General features: G+C 37.5%; 1 protein-coding gene across 1 annotated transcript; it reads left to right on the forward strand.

Annotated features, from left to right (window-relative positions):
- The first annotated feature begins 1,162 nt into the window (after positions 1-1,162).
- Positions 1,163-12,007, forward strand: LOC140137743 (retinol dehydrogenase 16-like). The gene is made up of 5 exons (XM_072159510.1): positions 1,163-1,327; positions 6,148-6,469; positions 7,525-7,783; positions 8,763-8,929; positions 10,496-12,007. The coding sequence occupies exons 2-5, from the start codon at positions 6,157-6,159 to the stop codon at positions 10,825-10,827; spliced, it is 1,071 nt and encodes a 356-aa protein (XP_072015611.1). The 5' UTR covers positions 1,163-1,327; positions 6,148-6,156; the 3' UTR covers positions 10,828-12,007.
- The last annotated feature ends 2,868 nt before the right edge of the window (positions 12,008-14,875 follow it).

A 14,875-nucleotide genomic window follows, 5' to 3' on the forward strand; every position in this document is an offset into this window, starting at 1 on the left:
AAATGAGGGACCGTTCACAACCGGGCCTAATGCAAAAAAAAAATCACCGCGAACAATTTTCGGGTCCCCCGCCCTTTACAGATCTCAAAAATGTCAGCCCCCTTTTTTGACATGAAAATTATGGATCAACCCCATAGAAAAGCATATACTCAATTTTCCCAGGAAAATTTGTGGTCATTTTTTTCAGGGCCCCCCTTAGGAGGGTCAAAATTTGTCAGGGCCCCCTTTTTACATTAGGCCCCCCTAACAAGTGTTTGTGAACGGTCCCTAAACTGGCAATATGCCTAAATCAACGTAATTTTGTATATGCTCCCTTGATATTTTGATATTTATATGTACATTTTAAAACATCATTTTAGAACTTTTTGCATGGATTAATTGAAATTAAAACCCAAATTCTTTTTGGTTGGAATAAGATTTCTGCTGTCAATAATGTGTGTATATTATTTATTTTTACATAATCCCAGTTTAGAATTGTAATACGGCAGGTTATTATAAATCTGAAACCTCAATCTTTTACCCGATATTTGAATACCATTCCAAGACCTAATTCCAAATTCCTTTAATCGGAATAACACGTGTGAAGAAATACAATGCTGGTTTGAGGTGTTGGTGTGTCTAGAAACACCAATTGATCAGTTACACGATATGAATTTGAATTCGAATTAATCTGGAATAATTATGTAGACCTCGATTTGAATCCCGGGTTGAATCTTGCTGCGTGGTTGCGCAAACGCTTACTGCCCCTTTATAGAGCTCTGAAATTTCGCGCCATATAACATTATTTTATCAGGGTCTTCCTGTTTCTTATTGGCAGTTAAATCACTTTCGTGTATAGAAATGCTCAGTTGACATGTCAAATACAGGAAGAAGAATATCCTGCCAACCAATGTTAATGTTAAAGTAGATAGTTCAGGACGTGGGTAATAACCTTACCGAACCGATAATGACACTGTGAGCCATAATGACCCCATCTCCTGTGGTACAGTTCATTAACCCACATTAAACAATGATAGATCAAATTTTGATCTCCACTTGTGGAGTATGAGTTTTTGTACCCAACATATTAAAAGGTCATTCTATACATGTAGAAGTGAATGGGGGTTAAAGAACCGTCTACTGCCAGATGAGTATGTTTGCGATCCTACATGTAGTGTGACAGAGAACCACGTTCACGCTATTACCAACTCATATCGCGGTTACACCGAGAATTAGTGCTATAATAGGCCTTCGATTGTGATTTTAGCAGTCATAATTTTGTTCGTGAAATTACTAGGCGCAGGCTCCATGCGGATTTTGAATAACATTCAACTTGCGGATTACAAAGGTAGGTTAATTTTCTTATATATTTTTTTTCTGCATAAGATATTCAAGGATTCATTCTGTGTTCTGTGCATTCAGTCATTATTAACATGCCACTATGAGCAAGATTTTGGTCATTATACTCCCTTTAGAAAAACATACCCAACATTTAAAAACATTGTTGCTGTCATAGGTTCTCGTTTGTCTGGGGTTGCTGTCACGTTTTGTGCAGCGGCGCGGAGTGTCATGTGACCGGGTCATGTGATCGGCCCGTTCATCAGTAGGCTAAATGGGGGTGGGAGTCATTTACCGTTGTCAAATTCATGAAACCTTTTATGTACTTGCATATGTAAGAATCCCTGTTTTATTGCTGTTTTAGATTAAAGGCCTATTTAGTGATTTGCTCATCCGGACGATCGTAAAATAATCAATATTCAGATTTTGGTAGCTTTGGTTCAGTCGAAAGCCGTGTATTTAAGACAAAATAAGGTAGTACATGAATCTGTAATTTATATAACTTCAACTTAGTCAATACTGCTGTTTTCTTCGGTTTTTTGCCAAATTTTGAATTTCAAAAATACCAATTGACAATTTGAATGACCTATCCTTCACTTTTAAGCAAGTTATAAACAATTTTAATTTTGTACACTTTCGCTGGGATCACTGAGCGGGACTTTAAAAAGATCTATTCATAACTGAAAGAATGATCAAAATCGAGCAACGCGTTATGGAGATATGGTCATTTTTATGGTATTTATAGGCCTCAGTCTTTTTGATTTACTCAGACAAATATCTTGTGCCAAAATCGTTGGAGCACTATTATTATGCTTTGACGACCAAATTCCTGTGAATTGCACACGAGGCTCATAATACATGATTCGTTTCATAGCTCATGTTGTAGGTCAATAGAGTAATTTCGACATAAAGTCATGACTTAAAATCCCCATAGAACTCCATGTTAAATAGCCAAAATGAGCCATGGGGGTTCTTTCACTTTACCATGTTATTTCAGCTTAAAATCATGGACAGAAACCCTTCCCTGAAGTTATTTCTAATATTATTTCAGTATTTTGGGTACATTTGTAAAGAATAACATAATTAAAATTCGAAGGAAATCGTACATTATGACTTTAACATGTTTAAAGGGAATTTGTCAAGGAAATCGAATATTGCACTCACAAATCTGGCATACAAGTGCTTTCGTTCCTGCTTAGCTCTGTTTGGTTTCTGCGAGCTGCGTAAAGGCCAAAAAATACTTGCTATAATATAAATTTATATGTTATTATCTCAAGAACCACAACGTGTATAAGCATAAGTGTACCGTATCATTTTGAGCAAAACCCAAGAATCGGTCGCTATATATACCCGGGTTTCGCCAGCCCATTCTTGGGTTTTGCTGCCTATTCCTAGGACTCTAACATTGCTCCCCGATTTTAGTTTTACCGAGCTAAACCTAAGATTCGGGAGCTATACCATGGTTTTGCGGCCTCGTGCGGCCTATGCCTATAGGAATGGGCTTCAAAACCTTAGAATAGCTACCCGGATTTGAGTTTGGCCTCGCTAAACCCATGATTCGGCGGCTATACCATATCTTGCTGCCCATTCTTAGGAATGGACAGCAAACCCTTAGAATCGCTATACCCGATTTGAGTTTTGCTGAGCTATTCCTTAGTTTGAGGAGCAAAACCTAAGAATGGGCTGGCGAAACCAGGGTATATAGCGACCGATTCTTGGGTTTTGCTCAAACATTGTCAAAATGACACACTTATGCTTCCATAAACGTGACTTGCATGTGCATTATACGGATTTCTTAGTGCTCTATACAATAAACATGATAAAGAGCTGTGATTGGTATACCCATCAGTTTTTATGGTTATTGAAAAGTCTGATTCTTCCAAATGCAACAATGGGTCTGATGACCATAAAACAGAACCTATTTTTAGGGGGAAATATACACTGCACGTTGGTTTGTTAGTTACTTTCGCCTCTATGCCCAAGCAGACTGTGCGTTTGCAAGAGGGGGGAGCTTGACAGGTTTGTTCCACCTCCGTTAAGGGCTGGGGTATGAGCGACCTTGAAGTTCCGGTATCTGGAGAGGGGAAGCAATGAGTTACCCCAAATCACAGCGGCAGGTAGCGACTGGGCCGCCGAGTGCTAATATATATTTATTTTGGAAGGTTCGTGTTTGTTTTAAATTTTGGGGCGTTTTTCCAAAATTTGATATTTTTGGTCATATTTCAAAAAAGCGACGTGCCAAAGACAACTCTTTGGGCACATAGTTTGTTATTGTTATTGCAGTTCTTTTCCACATACCTACGTTAACATTCGATTGGGTGATTTACTAATATTATATATTTTATGACTGCAATTTGGCGTTTTCAATGCGTTTTACACGTATCATGAAATTAATGCAAATATCTAGTCACGCTGCTTTTATAAATTTTACCTGATCGTCGGCTTTTGCAGGCAACAGAATGCAGATTGGCTCACGATAGATGTCGTATTCCTCTATGTGGTTCACTCATTGATAAAATGAGTTTGCATTCCTTGTAACAACACACACATTGCCGTCTGGAAACCGGGTCTGGTACTGATTTTGGGACAGCCAATAGACTTCAGCGCCGTATCAAATCTCATAAAAACCACACGACTGACGACTATGTGTTTATGTTTCCCGCACGAAAGCTTGTGTCTACATCTATTACTATACTTCTTTGGAAACGTTGACCTTTGACCATTCTTTGTATAACGCCCTGATATGACCTTGATATGTTCGCTTGATTGGGTACGTTATAGCATCCATTTAATTGAGGTGTTAGGACTTGGTCAGTACTATACTTGCAGGGATACAATAGTTTAACATGGTGTGTGAGCATGGTGAAAGACTCATTATTGATTAGGCGCGGACATATTAAAGGCACAGGTCCTTTGCGTGTATAGCAGAAAATTATAATAGAATGTGTGAATAGAATGTTTGGAATTTTGCAACTAAAATACTAACTGCATTCTGCATTATGTATTTATATATTTACTTAGGCCTATGCCTATTTATTTATTTACTGACTTATTTATTTATTTTATTTATTTGGTATATTAGTTAGTAGGCCAAGTTAGTAATATTCCATGATAGGCCTACGTCGGTTTATTATTGATTGTTGATAACTTGACAACTTGATTGATTGATTGATAGTCATTTCACATTATATTCCTAGTTTATAGGCCAATTTGAATAACATCGTACATTAGATAAATAGACCTATCAGTATTGATTTATTCTATTCAGCAATATCAAGGATTACTATCAACCTTCTCATAGCTGATTGTAAGTTGGCTCAGTGGTAATGCAGTAGGTTTTACAACACCGATGTCCCGGGTTCGATTCTCACCTCTGCCTATTTTTTGCAAGGCTGAGAAAAAAATGAAATTTCTGGACTGCAAACTTATTTGGCGCGCGATCTGAGCTGGTCCTTTTCTGGTGGCTGTGTCTGTTACAGGCACACTCCCTCTGCATCCAAACCAGGTTCACGCTCATTACACCTCCCTTAAACCATTCCCATCAGGCAAATTGTCCTTTTAAAGGAGTATTTTGTTTTTGGCAAGTCGAAAGTCACCAATTTTTTTACATTGTTTTAGAGAATACATGTATTGTATTAAGCCGCTGTCGTGCATCCATCGTCTCATGCGGCATCATTATTTAAGGTAAAAACAACGAGGCGAAGCCGAGTTGTTTTAGGCCAAATTTTACCAAATTTTAATCAAATTATATCCTACAATTTACAAGAAATTGTAGGGCTTAGAATCGATCAGGGGCTAAGAACCAATAAGATTGCAGGAACTTTCTCATGTGTTCAAGAATATTTAATATAATAGCTAGTAATTTAAATTAACAAAGAAATGGTAAAGTCACGGTTTATATAATTATACTTTTCTCCTGGCAAGCATGAAGCAACATAACTACGATCATTTAATATCAAAGGGGAAGAGAAGAAAACATTTCGAAAAATATTTCGATATAGCTGAAACGAATACCTGCGGGTATAATGGACTTATTCGTTACAATTTCTGCTAGATATTCTACAATGTAGCCTCTATATTATGTGCAAGTAAATATGAAAGTGAACAAAACCAGGATATTTGCTGAAAAGAAAAACATAGTAGTGTGATTGGAAGTCTGTTTCTTTGCTTTCGTAATTCCTTATTTAACCAAGAACAATAATCCACAAAAAGTATACTCCCATTTTGTTTCCGTATATAAACAGTGAATTGATCTGTCAGATTGAATTACGCTAGACATCTAACATATCAGTTTTGCATACATTCTACAGTATGACATATAAGTCGTGAATTATATTATATATTAGGATTATTACAGTATAAAGTAAATATTTCGATTATAATAATTATAATATCAGATTTTGTCAAAAACCATGCCAAAGTATTCCTCTGGTCATAAGATTAAGAAAAAGTATAGTTTGACCTATCTGTGACGTATACATCGACTGTTCAGTGCCAGTAGAAGTGGGTAAGTGCAATAGCTGCCCTGTGAATATTTGACACGTTACACACAGTGTATTGTACTCAACTACACATGGCACCGGCACATGGCAGCTATTGCACTTCCCACTTCTGGCACTGAGCAATCGATTTCCTTAATCTTATTCCCTACCCCCTTGCGTTTCTTCTCCTCTTCCTCTTTCTTGTCCTTTGATGTTGTTGTTGTTGTGTTTTATTGTCCTTTCTTCCTTTCTCTTTTTCCAGCTCCTTCCTCCCGCCCGATCCTTCTCTTCCCTTTTCGTCTTAAGTTATATCCACAGTTTACAATTCTTTCTTTCCTTTCCAATACAGCTAGCGACCATGTTCCTTATTTTAGCACTTATTTCTGTCGGCATAGCCATTCTATTTTGGCTACTCGACAGAGTGACACTGAGTCCAAAAGGCCGATATGTGCTCATCACAGGTTGTGATACTGGATTTGGTAACGCCCTAGCAAAGAGTCTAGATCGTAAGGGTTGCAACGTGTTCGCAACTTGTTTAACACCAAACGGTGCTAAAACGTTGGAAGAATGTACCTCTGACCGTCTACATGTGATCATGATGGACGTTTTAAAGAGTGAGAGTATCAAAGAAGCATTTGAAGAAGTACAGAAGAAGCTTCCACAAGGAACAGGTTTGAATGAATTTCTTTCTTTTTTTTGGCGTTTGTCACTGGAGTAAATATTTGTCTATAAGGAAATTAAAGAAATATAGAACGATTATGATGCAGGGATTCCCAAAAAGTGGGTCGCCACCCTTTATAGGTTAGCGAACTCAAAACATGGGGTCTCCAGAGTAGGGGGTTTCCCATGAATAGAGGTTTATAGGTCATTAGTCAGAAGAGTCGTCAGTTCGAGACCCCAATAACTTAGTTATAAACCCTAATCCCTACCCCAACTCTAACCCCTAAATTTTACCCTAACCCTAATCTATAACTTAAGCTCTACACATAACCCTAAACCTAACCTAAACCTGATTTAGCTCTGACCCTAAAGCTGAATTTATACTCGATCGCTTTTGCAGAAAAGCGATTCTCACGCATGCTCAGTATTTACTTACATTTCCAGAGCGTCAAGCCGATCAATCGATTCAAATCGTCGAGGCAAACACGACATCGCTTTTGCAAGTTGAAGAAATCTCAACTTCCCAGCGATATCGCTTGACACGTGAATGCGTCAACCAATCATTTTCAACCAACTGGATCTATTATTTTGCCAATTAATTTACCTTTCTCGATTATTAACTTTTGATAATGAATTAATTTAAAGCAATAATTATTGACAGCAACTGATGTTTTAAAAATGTATTTTGTGGCATTTAGAATATTTTAATTATCGTCTGCAATCGCTATCGATCGCCGTGATAAGTATAAATGCAAAAGCGACGAGCGATGCATCGCAAAATTCGGCGATTGCCCATCGCTTTCCAAAAGCGTTTAATCGCAATCGCTCGGCGATCGAGTATAAATTCAGCTTAATGCTATCTCCAACACTAACCCTAACCTAAACCCTAACTTAAACGCTTTTTTTGGACTAATCACCCTTCGTACTAATGACCTGTTCCCGAATAGAGTGGGACGTACGACTCAATTTTGACATGGGGTTGCCAGTTGTTTGAATTTCCAGAAATGTTGACAGAAACAGTTGACCCATGTTACAATGTACTTCCTTTTTTTCTTGATTGACAAAGGATTGTGGGGTTTGGTTAACAATGCTGGAGTGACGGGTAATGTAGGCTACTATGATTGGTGGACAAGAGACGATTTCCGGCGGATATTGGAGGTCAATCTACTCGGAGTTATAGAGGTCACCAATGTATTTCTACCGTTAGTGAAAAAGGTCAAAGGTCGTATAGTCAACATGTCTAGTGGAATAGCTCTAGCACCTTGCTCTGCAGGTGGTTATGCAATATCCAAAGTTGGCATAGAAACATATTCGGATTGTTTAAGGTAGGCGATGAAATAAGCTGGGAAAAGTAACGGGTTAATATTTCTATTTTGTTCATCCTTCTACTCCTTTTAATCTAATTATTCTTCCTCCTCCTCTTTTTCCTCTTTTCTTCTGTAGCTGAACCTTCTTCTTCCTCTATTAACAATTTTCTTCACCTCTCCTTTTTCTTCATCGATCCAACTCATTCCTTTCTCCCTATCCTCTTTCATCTTCGCTTCACCTTCTATTTCAGTAGTAAGAGTGACTTCCAGGACATCGCTTCCGGGTCATGAGGTCAAATGTCATGAGGTTACTTCAGGGTCAAATGTCGAAGGCCAACCGGAAGTGTTTAAAGTTCAACCGGAAATGTCCAACACTCCAACATTTTACCCTTTCCAATCAAATACCGTACATGGTATTTCACAATATAACAGTAATGGTCATGGAAATAAAGGTGCAAATGTTTGTTCGTCGGATATTGCGGATGTTTGACGAAGTGACCAGCTCTAATGACGTCACTATGTAAACAACGTAGAGGTATTAATAATTAATTAGGTAATACCAAATATGGAGGTATCCAAAAGTATGCTAATTAGAAGTTCAGCGAATCAGAATACGATCCTGGTATCGAATTCTATGCATATGAGTTGAAGGCGCGGTTACGTGAACATGTCGAGTAGTTCGTCTCTTGTTTATTGTAGACTCCTGTGCTTCAGGTTGGCCTTTGACCCGGAAGTGACGTCTTGAACTTTGACCCGGAAGCGATGTCCTGGAATTTCTACTTACTACTTATTTCTTTACCTTCGTCGTCTTCTTCCTCCTCCTCTCTTTTTCTTCTTCCTTAACTCCCCGCATTTTCACTTACTTCTTTCGCTGACTTTCTCTTCAGAATTCCTTTGTTTGTATAGATATTCTGTAAATTCGATATTGATTTTGAAAGTATACTTATAACGAACCATGCATTATATTATTGTAAATCATTCCTTTATTTTTTGTCAGACTACAGCTGCATCATTTTCAGACGTCAGTGCACATAATTGAGCCATCATTTTTTCAAACTGATGGAATGCAAAGAAAAAAAGCTTTTGATGATCCCCTAGAAAGAGCTTGGAGTCGGATGAGTAAGGAACAACAAGACGCATATGGAAGAAGCTGTATTGACGAATGTAAGTCATCATCATCGTTGTTGTCGTCGTTATCATCATCATCATCATCATCATCATCATCATCATCATCATCATCGTCATCGTCATCATTGTTGTCGTTGTCGTCGTTGTCGTCATCATAATCGTCGTCGTCATCATCATCATCATTATCATTATCATCATCATCATCATCATCATCATTATCATTATCATCATCATCATCATCATCATCATCATCATCATTATCATTATCATTATCATTATCATTATCATCATCATCATTACTTATCAATTGTGCATGCTCAGGTCGTATGTGCGTCCCAAAACAAATCTTTACACTTGGATGGCGAATTATCTAAAAAATGATTTTAAACTTTACCGTAAAGAGGAATAATCAAGCTTTAATGTAAACTTTATTTTACTTAAATCGGTGATTTAGAACCAAAGATATGCTTCATCAAACCAAGGAGTCAGCAGGGACTATAGGCTGAAACTGATCAAAATAGTTCTGAGGATATCCTCTGTTTGTAAAACTTGTTTGAAGCGTGAATTTACTGAAATATGTGTATATGTGAGAAAGATACTGGTAATGCTGTCTCTTGTACACTATGTTATCAAATAGTTGCTTGGTTTAATAGCCATGAGAGAGAAAAGAAAGTTCATATTATTTTCATTGCCCCAGTGAAATTTCAAGTTACGCCCGAGATTTTTTTCGTTTAAATGTTGTCACAAAATAGTAGTGATTGGAAGTGTACTATTCTATGGGACATTGTTATACACATTTTTGATTCTCGTATCAAAACCGCTGGAGCAATACAACTCAAAATGCGGAACATTATAGTTTTAAGGGCTGGGGTATGAACGTTTGGACAGTATTTATTGTGGGACATTAGGGCACATCAGACATATCGAATTGCATTCTGAATACGAAGAATGTCATTCTGATATCAAATAATTTTGATTTTTTGAAATTCGCAATTCAATACACATTTTATGGCAAATCATTAAAATTGATATTTTGATATTTAACAGTACTTGAAGTAAACTTTATAAATCTGATGATTTATACTTAAAGTGTATGTAGGTGGGATGAAAAAGCCGACGATCAATTGAAAATTTTGACCTTTCGTATTGAAGATATGGATTTTTCCCCAAAACACACAAAAAAATTAGGTCTTTTTGGGAAAAAATCCATATCTTCAATATGAAAGGTGCAAACTTTTCAATTGACCGTCGGCTTTTCCTCCCTGCTACATACACTTTAAGAATATGTCATTAGATTTATATAATTTACTTCGAGGACTGTTATATATCAAAAATTTGAAAAATATCAAATTTTTATCATTTGTCATAAAATTTGTATTATATTGTGATTTTCAAAACATGAAAAATATTTGATATCAGAAAGACATGCTTCGTATTCAGAATGCAATTCGATAGGTCCGAGGTGCTCTCATGTCTCCCAAAAATACTGTCGAAACGCAATAAACGCTCATTTTAGATCCCTTAATGATAGGCCTAGATCTATGATAGAAAACAGGCCACGTTTCTTTAAATATCACTTGATAATGCTTGATTTTATTTCAGTTAAACAATTATATGGAGAAATATCCAAAACTGCCGATACCAGAATTCATCTTGTGACTGACTCAATAGAGCATGCGTTATTTGCTAAGTATCCATGGAAACGCTATCCGGTTGGAGGACTCATACGGTTTGTTGCTCGTCCCGGGGGACTCCTTCCTTCCTTCATTGGAGATTTTCTTCGTTATAATTTTGTTCCTTTTCCAACGCCACATCGCGGACAAATAAGGAGAGAGGATACGAATGCGACTAGAGAGCAGCAAAATGTCAATGGGACTCGGCAAGGACTTGACTGCGGACTAGAAACTATACGACGGGATACAAAGTCAGATTAGAACAGTTATAGAGCTGAATATAACCAAATGTTACACTGTAAAAATATTTTACTCAACACTGAGTAAAAAGGTCACAGCTCAACAGTTGAGTAAAGAATTACTCAACATTGAGCTCATTATAGGTCACAACTCAACAAATGAGTAAAAAAATCACTCAATGTTGAGTAATTTTGTACTCAACAGTTGAGTTGTGACCTATTATGAGCGCAATGTTGAGTAATTTTTACTCAACTGTTGAGCTGTGACCTTTTTACTCAATGTTGAGTAAAATATTTTACAGTGTATCGATATAGTGTCAGACAACAGGTCTGTGCTTGGAGAGGTCAAAACTTCTCAACACATATCCCAGTACCGAATCTCATCTTTTAGCATTTTTCTTCAGACCGTGGTTTAAATAATATTAAATATTAAGCTAAGAGCATCAAAAAGAAAGCAGCAATAAAACTTCCTTATAGAAAGAATGGGACGCCCAATGGGAGCTTTGATGTGATGTGCTGAAACAGCTTGAAATGTAACCTTTTGGATAATATTTATTAGCACAGTAAACAAAGAAATATTATGATTGCAGAGAGAGGTGTAAAATGGTCTGCATTGGATGCAAGAGGATTGGTTTCAAATAAAAGGAATTAAGCTCATACTATTTGTTACTACATTAGAAAAGGTTGGGGTCATCTCCCATTCACCCGTGTGTGGTGAATTGACTACACTCAAGGGTATAGACCAACTGCACGTACTCCTTTCGAAAGCCGTATCTTGATAAACAAATGTATTATTGTATTATTTTATCACAATTAATTGATTTGAATATGTTATCTTCATATTTCATGCACTAAAATTAAAAACTTAAAAAACCGTCTCATTACCGATGTAATTCAAACCAAGCATTTTGATTGTTTTGTAGTGAACCAAGGCCCGATAATGGCCATTCATACTACAGTTCATTCATCAAAATATCAAACTCACTCGCTAATATCGACCATAAGGTATATTCGAGCCAAATGTGGACACCATCCGGATATTTTCCCTTCATGTACCAATGGTGCTCATTATACAAATTTACAACTATATTCTCTTTAGATGTTTACTAAGGTATGTAGAGTGTGGCCTTCAACACGTAAAATTGGGAAGGCTATTTAGCATAATAAAAAAATAGTTCACGATACACCGTGGAGCAAGGAAACTGGTTATTTGCATAATAAATATACTAAATCCTTTTCTATCGCATTGTGTATAAATGATATGTCATGTCGGGTATACACCCCGTCAGTCCAAAACCCTTTCAGTCCGAACCACAGCTAGTCCGAATTTTCAGCTTACCTGACGTCTACCCTAACCATAAACCTAACCCTAATCCTAAAAATTCGGACCAGCGGTGGTTCGGACTGACGATGGTTCGGACTGACGGGGAGACCCGTCATGTTCAATTGTATTGGCTGTGGACGGCGAGATGTAAATTGGGTAATGATGTCACAGCTCATTAGAGTTTGTCAATCGGTCTATGGTAACTTGTTGTAATGATTATTACGCAATCATGGTATATTGTGGGGGGGGGGGTGGAACAAAATTATTCATTTAAGCTTCACTTTTTTTAAACTTTCAACTTAGCAGTAATTGAGACAAAGCCTACTTTTCTTGTGAAATCGATTTGTATAATCAGGGCTAAGGCGCGGCTTGATTGGTTACTGACCTGCGCAGTACGGCATTTTTGGTCTGGTTGACAGGACGTCATACGCAAACTATTTTTTTTAAATTCTGTCTTCAATTATAGCGATATATACGGATGTCGAGAGTTGACAAAGAGAAGGCCTTAACTCACTTTTGGCCATTTTGAGATTTTGGTGCCAAAATAATCTGTAATACCCAAAGATTCTTAAAATCATCAGCCTTAACTCAATTCAACTTCCTATTGCATCTATAGCATAATAATACTTGGTCACATCTCAATGCAAAATATTATTTTTACTCATTTTTCCCAAAAAAAGGCACTTTTTGAGTTAAGGCCTTCTGTTTGTCAACCCTCGATGTATAGAATGCTCAACCAAGACAAAGAAAATCAGACAATCATTATTGGAGACTTTAATGCTAAAGTAGGAAAGAAAACAAACCCAAATGAAAACATGCTTGGTAAGTATGGTGTGTGAAAGCGAAATGAAAGGGGAGACAGGCTTCTAGAATTCACCGAAAGCAAGAGCTTAAAAATCATGAACACCTTCTTTAAGAAAAAATAGTGGACATGGCAAAGCCCAAATGGATTGTATCGAAATGAAATTAATTTCATCTTGACAAGTGAACCAAATAATGTGAAAGATGTCTTAGTTCTTAATTGAATTGATCACAGACTAGTAAGAGCAAGGATCTCCATCAACTTGAAACTGAAAAGATACAAACTCGTACAAAAAAGAAGGTTGCAAAATTATCTGGATAAGGTACATCAGAACAAGGAAGAATTCCAGATGAAGCTACAAAACAAGTTTGATCTCCTGAAGGATGAAGCAGAAGAACTAGAAGAACTAGATGTAAATGATGTCTATGAGAGACAATTCTAGATTGTGCTTTGGAGAGAGCAGGGAAAAAAGACCCACAGAAGATAGACAAGGTTTCAAAGGAAACTTTTGAAATGATGAAAAAGAGACGGGAAATGAAGCACATGATTGGAATCCAACATATCGAGTACACAGAATTATGTAAAACCATAAGGAAGCGAATGGCAAATGAAATCCGAGCACACAACATAAAAATGATGCAAAAAAAACTCTTGAAGATAACAAAAGCTACAAGAAAGCAAAGTAAGAACTTGTCACTGGAAAATCTCAAATTATAGCCCTGAAGGGGGAAGACGGAAACATAATGTCAGACAGAGAACTAGTCATTTAGCGGGTAGAAGAGTTCTACCAAGATCTCTACTCCAGCAAAGTCCAAATAACTCCACCAATTATAGACGTTGAAAGCGCAGAGGAAAATATACTACCAATTGGAGAGCATGAAGTTGAAAAATGTCTCAATGACATGAAAAGAGGTAAAGCACCAGGAGAAGATGGAGCGCTAGTCGACATTCTCATGGATGGAGGCAGCGCAGTAAAAACAGAGCTTGCAAAGCTATTCACACTATGTATCCAGACTAACCAGACACCGGACAGTTGGAATAATGCCCTTATTCTCATCCACAAGAAGGGGAGGTATCAAATACAGACCAATCAGCTTACTATCAAACACCTACAAACTTTTCACCAAAGTTCTCACAAATCGGATCACCAACATCCTTGACTTCAACCAACCCACGGAACAGGCAGGGGTTCGGAGCAGCTATTCTACCATGGATCACCTTCATTTCATCAACCAAATTGTTGAAAGGATGGGTGAATATAGACCGCCACTGTCCCTTGGATTCATTAACTACGAAAAAGCTTTTGATAGCATTGAAATCCAGTCAGTCATCACAGACCTCAAACAGCAAGGCGTCCACCCTGGATACATCCAGATAATGAATACTATCTACAGCTAGGGCACTTCAACAATCCACCTCCACAAGGTCAGTGATAAGATATCTATCCAACGAGGGGCGAGGCAAGGTGATAACATTTCACCTAAACTGTTTAATGCGGCACTTCAAGAAATTATACGTCACCTGGACTGAGAAAGTAAGGGCATCAGCATAAACGGAGAAAACCTTAGTCACCTTCGCTTCGCAGATTACATAGTCATAATAACTAACAATGCTAAAGATCTAAGAGAAATGATCAATGATCTCAACCAGAGAAGTAATTAAGTGGGACCAAAGATAAACATGAAAAAGACGAAAGTCATGTTCAACCAGTTCGCCACAGAACAGCTGGTCATGGTAGGGAACACAGAAATAGAAAAGGTGGATTAATATGTATACTTAGGACAACTAATCAACATGACTCCCAATCACATGGATGAAGTAAAAAAGGAGGACCAGGGCTGCACTGGTTGGTGTGCATTTGGTAAACTCAACGACATCATGAGAAGGAAGATGCCAACTTGTCTAAAACGAAAGGTTTTCAACCAACGTGTACTACCAGCCATG

This window comes from Amphiura filiformis, chromosome 17 (genome assembly GCF_039555335.1).
Source record: "Amphiura filiformis chromosome 17, Afil_fr2py, whole genome shotgun sequence".
NCBI lineage: Eukaryota > Metazoa > Echinodermata > Ophiuroidea > Amphilepidida > Amphiuridae > Amphiura > Amphiura filiformis.